At 38.5% G+C, this 5,895-nt stretch overlaps 1 protein-coding gene across 1 annotated transcript in view; it reads left to right on the top strand.

The window, feature by feature from the left end:
* Window positions 1-5,895, top strand: part of LOC113228976 (protein transport protein Sec24D-like) — a 47,988-nt gene that overhangs the window by 4,418 nt on the left and 37,675 nt on the right. The window contains 3 exon segments of the mRNA XM_026462440.1: window positions 11-877; window positions 1,924-2,111; window positions 2,676-2,879. Coding sequence (XP_026318225.1) covers window positions 11-877; window positions 1,924-2,111; window positions 2,676-2,879 — 1,259 coding nt within the window.

Genomic DNA, 5,895 nt, shown 5'->3' on the forward strand with positions numbered 1-5,895 from the left:
CCACCACAAGGACCACCACAAGGTCCACCACAAGGTCCACCACAAGGACCACCACAGGGTCCACCAGGTCAAATACCTCCAAGTTCTCAACCAGGGCTTCCACTTTCCGGGATGGGAAGACCAGGGCCTCAACAACAGCCTTCGAAACCAATGCCACCACAGATGGGTGGTCCACAAGGCCAACAACCTGGGTTACCTCAACAACCAGGTTTATCCCAACAACCAGGCTTATCTCAACAACCTGGTTTACCGCCACAACCAGGTCAAGGACCAGGAGGTCCAAAAATGCCACCACAGCCAGGGCAGCCTGGTATGCCACCTCAATCTCAACCTGGTCCAATGCCAGGACAGCCAGGATTACCACCACAGCCTGGTCATCTACAGGGTCAACCAGGATTACCACCTCAACCAGGACAGCAAGGGATGCCACAACCTGGACAGTTTGGACAACCTGGATTACCTCCTCAATCTGGTCCACAAGGTTTAACACTGCAATCTAGACAACCACTACAGCCTGGTCAACCTGGGCTTCCTCCTCAACCAGGGCTTCCGCCTCAATCGGGTCACATGAGCCAACCAGGTCTTCCACCTCAGCCAGGACAACCTGGTTTACCTCCGCAACCTGGTCAAATGCCTGGTCGGCCAGGATTCCCTCAACAACCAGGCCAACCTCAGCCTGGCCAAGGGTTACCACCACAACCCGGGTTAAGTCAGCCAGGGTTACCACCTCAACCGGGGATGGCGTCGTCTTCTCAATACAATCAATTCCAATCTAGTCTGCCACATATGCCGCCGCCGATGACGCAGCAAGGTTACCCTGGAGCTCCGGCGGGTCAACCAGGATTCCAGCAACCGCCGACAACTGGAGGGTATCCAGGTACGTGCTCTATCATGTATGAAAACTTCGATTATGGTAGCAAGAAAAAACCTGTTGACTCGTCTTATGTTGTACACTAGTAAACATTACTTGTTTTCATTATAATTATTACTACAAGGATCGAACACATAGAATAACTTTTTCGATCCGATGGAACTAGAACCCACGTCTTTACGGCTCCGTGGTAATGTTCTTACCAGCTGAGCTACGGGTCAAGTTATCGAGTTGTCGAAATTCTTCTATGTGTTTTTGTTAAAGATGTTTGTACTGGATTTCTCGGCATTCAGTTGAGGCACCTGTAAAGGTGCTGGCTGCGGTGAAGAAGGTTCTAAAATCTATCATTAGATGTCACTAGCAGCGCAGAATGCCGACCAATCCTGTACAAAGATCTTTAACAAAATCATATAGGACTTGTTGCTCAGTTGGTAAGAGCAACACCACGGTGTGGTATGGTCGTGGCTTCAAGTCCCATCGGGTTCGATTTTGTAATAATAATCATAATAAACATTACTGGAGTTATATTACAACAAATCTCAATAATGTTACTAGTTTTCACTAGCGTAACCAATAAAAGTATTTATCTAAGTGTTTATATAGTCTGTAGTAATTTCATATTTTTGCTGTTTTTTTTTATTATTATTTCGACTCATCCATAGAACAAAGACCTCTATGCAAGACTGCTTATTCTCAGGACATTGTACATTTCGTTCGCTGTTCTTAGCTGTGGATATTAGATTTTATATTTCCCAAACGAAATAGTACATAAAATTCTGAAAACACCTATAGCTAGGCCTAATTTTGAATAATGAGATTATGTATTTATCCCCTTTTCGTTGTATAATCACATCCGACTCTATTCTTCGGATGAGTCGATTTTATTACATAATTTAATTTTGTTTTGGAGTGTTCGATCTTTGTATTAATAATTATAACAAACTAGTGGAGTAATTTCACAAAAAACAATTGAATATCCATTCAATACCAATTTAAAATTAAATTGTTTAATATTTGTACCAACAAAGTCAATGTTAGATTTATATTTCCAGGCATGCCGCCTATGCCAAATCAACCAGTCCAAAATCAGCCAATGCCTGGCCAGCAGCGAGGGTACCAGCAGCCTCCCTCGGGTTATCCACAACAGTACCAACCTCCCTTCCCCGCCCAGCAACCCGGCTACCCTGGTGAGCAGTATCAACAGCAGAAGAGATTGGACCCTGATCAAATGCCAAGTCCAGTAAGTGCAATATTTTAAAAAATTAAAAAATTATTATTTCATATATAACAAAATACACATTTAATTTTTACATTGATTAAACATTACTATCATAGTATAATAGCACAAGTAGGGTAACTCCGTACAACCGCAGCAGCGCGGCTTGTATTGGCTTGTAAAATTGAAGTTCTTTTTTGTGCTTTCTGTTTTTTATTCGTGAAAATGTGTTCTAGAGAGAAGATCTCCGTCTAATTTAAAGCCAGAAGCAAAATTTGTCATGTAATAATTAATTATTGCTTACTTTTTCTATTACACATTCTGCTTCATTCTTTAGTCTTTTATTATTCCCTCACATTGTTTGAGAAGAGCACTATATATACCTCGGCGGGAACGGGGATTGCCTAACTCGTATAACTCGTACTCATCTGGCAGTCCTTTACTATATTATTATTGCTTTCATTATTTCTTGAATATGCATTATGTTTTTCCGAGAGTACAAGAAGTATACAAGAACACAAAAAGATTATTTATATTAACTTTTGGTACACCGAGCTCGAGAAATACTTCTATAAACCTTAATTCCAGATCCAAGTTATGGCGGACGACCAGCAAAACCGCGGCGGGGTGTTCGTGACGAACGAGAAAGGCGCAGTTCCTCCTCTGGTGACCACGGACTTCACAGTGGACGACAAGGGCAACGCCAGTCCTCGCTATATACGCAGCTCCATGTACAGCGTGCCCGTCACCGCCGATCTGCTCAAACAGACCGCCATGCCCTTCTGTCTTGTTGTAAGTTTCACTCTTAAACTTCTCTGGAACACTCTAGAGTTATGGCATTGATATGCAACCATCGCATGAAGGGCTTTGCTTCCTTCTTTTTAAGCAAAGCAATGGAATACGCTACTGGCATCTGTGTTTCTGTGTTCAACATTTTTGTGTTATGCAAGGATGGAGTGAATAGTCATTTCTTAACCGACTTCAAAAAAGGAGGTTCTCAATTCGACTGTTGTTTTTTTGTGTGTATGTTACGCGATTACTGCGGAATTTGTGAACTGATTTTGATGAGAATTTTTTTGTTGGAAAGAAAATATTTCATATCTAATGGTCGTATTCTAGAACTCTACTCAATGCTCAAGTCAGGACTTGAGTATTGCAGTGAGCACTGAAAATCATACACAAGTCCTTGCCATTAGGGTCGTATTTCCAGTGCTTGAAATCATACTCAAATCCTGACTTGAGCATTGAGTAGAGTTCTGTAATACGACCCTAAGAGTGGCAAATTATGTGATGAATTCGGTTTCGCGGACTTTCCATTAACCGATGCCAATAAAATTGGCAAATAGATGTAATTCTAACAAAAAAGCCGATAATGTCGGTTTCTTTTAAATAAAAAAGTTATTTGATGTACCCTTGGTGCTTAATTAACTGTATGAATAAATCATCTCATCTGTAGAACAAAGATCTATATAGTGAAATCGCACTAGAGGTACTCTTTAACAAGTTGGCTGCCATGAATGTCTGCCTTGCCTCGACGTATTTTCCGAGTGGCAAAAAGAGTCACTGGTTGTTAACAGCAAAAAAAAAACTACTGTCAACAAGCTACCATTGTACAAGGTACCTTTATTAGTTATCTATTCGGTAATATCTGCTCACTCACAGTTTGATCAGAAATTTTACCGTTTTTTACATAAGTATATACAATATGTTCGACTCATTCGTAGAACAAAGATCTATATGCAAAAGTACTTGTTCTCAGGACATAGTACAATTTCGTTCGTTCTTCGCTGTGGATGGCCGATCGACTGTTGTTCGATTTTATATTTCCGAAACGAAATAAGATATATAAATTCTCAAAACACCTTTACATAGGCCTTAGTTTGAATAACGAAATTATGTATTTATTATCTTTTCGCTATATAATCACGTCGGACTCTGTTCTTCGGATGAGTCGAAATATTTAACTCAAGTGCAGCTTTTTTGCTTGATTATTCTTCTTTGGCTTCGCGGTAACTTCAATTTTTATTAATATGGACTAACGCAAAGTTAAATTCTTATATCACACGGCCGGCAACGTTTGCGATGTAAAGATGAAAGTATGATAACTGTCAAGAATGTTTATTAGTTCTGATTTACAACTTAATTTTAACTGCCTCTGTGGCCAAACGGTTACCGTGTCAGGTGCCACGCAGAGTTCGATTTAATCGCCAGATGGCGCGACAAGGCAAAACATTGGCTCCGTATTTAAAGTTTATATAAATTAATCTAGTCTTACATATTACCATAAAACCAATATTAAATATATACAAATATGCAGTATTTGTGAAGTGATCAGACAACAATACGCAAAGAAATATAAAACTGTGACTAAAATACATTATACGGCCATTTTGATCTTCCATTTTGTAACATTTCAATAATAATTGCATAAAAACAATTGAAATCAAGTTGTAAGTGACTGTTTTTGTATTCTAACTCCGTGATTTAATTGTTTAAATTCAAATCTAAGATCCATAACGAACATTTCTTTAAATAATTTGTAAATAAGTTCACGACTAAAATTGACGATGCTTGCCATCTATTGAGGATCTACATAACTACGCTACGAAATTTTAGTACGGCTAGTTGACGCTAGAGGTCAGTACTCGTACGCGAACAGGCATTTATATCACATATCTATTATTCGAGTGTTATTTTTTACTACATCAAATTTTAATTGTAACAAAGAAAAAAAAAGAACATACCGTCGAATTGAGAACTTCCTCCTTTTTTGAAGACGGTTAAAAATAAATAAAAATGTCAATGGCAAGCGGTAAGCAATATTTAAATGTACTGGCTGCAAACAAAATATTGCTTCAAACGAGTACTTAAAAGACGGTTAAAAATAAATAAAAATGTCAATGGCAAGCGGTAAGCAATATTTAAATGTACTGGCTGCAAACAAAATATTGCTTAAAACGAGTACTTAAAATGCACTCAATGCGGCAAATTATTTGATGTCCATTGTACTCGTGACGTATCGGAAAAAAGGTTCCGTATAATGACCCCGCTAAGGGAGCAAACAATAATGAAATCTTGGAAATGTCATGTATGCAATACTAAATGTGAAAATCAAGCAGCGAAAATTAAGGATGCGAAAAAAATTGATATGATTCAGAAACAAAACATGGGAACTTCTAATTAAAGCACGCCTCTATCGTCACCGACAGGTGACGGATTTAAAGTTTACATCTCCGGCAGCGAACGTGGCCGGCAGTAAGATCTATGAAATAAACGTGCCTACAGAAAACTCCTTTGAGTCATTAATTTCTCACTCTGATGAAGAAAACTCTGAAGTGGACGAAGAGCCTACTTTACTACAAAAAAGTGTTATGAACATAATTTGTCCTTACTTGCAAAGAGTGAAAGTGATACAACAATAGAAATGAAAACTAAACTGGATGAGTTGACAGCAAAACTACAGACATCAAATCGAATGTTCAATGATTTGCTGATAGAAAATGATTCACTAGCTAAACGAATCTCTGAGTACGAAAAAAAGATACGTAAACTTACTATCATTTGTAAAAAGTTCACTAAAAACCCAAGAAAAAAATGACAGAAAAATATAAATATAAATACAATTGACTTGGGCATAACTAAAACTAATCCTACAGAACAGAGCTTAAATTTGTCAGAATTAGAGTCGGAACTAAATCAAGAGACTGAAGCAGAAGTAATTAACCAAACACTTGACACTAAATCTGGAGACACAACCACACCAACTAATCACCAAAATAACGTGTGCATTATTAGCAGCAATAAAACG

The sequence above is a fragment of the Hyposmocoma kahamanoa genome, unplaced genomic scaffold (assembly GCF_003589595.1).
Source record: "Hyposmocoma kahamanoa isolate Upper Pololo Valley unplaced genomic scaffold, ASM358959v1 263, whole genome shotgun sequence".
NCBI classification, from domain to species: domain Eukaryota; kingdom Metazoa; phylum Arthropoda; class Insecta; order Lepidoptera; family Cosmopterigidae; genus Hyposmocoma; species Hyposmocoma kahamanoa.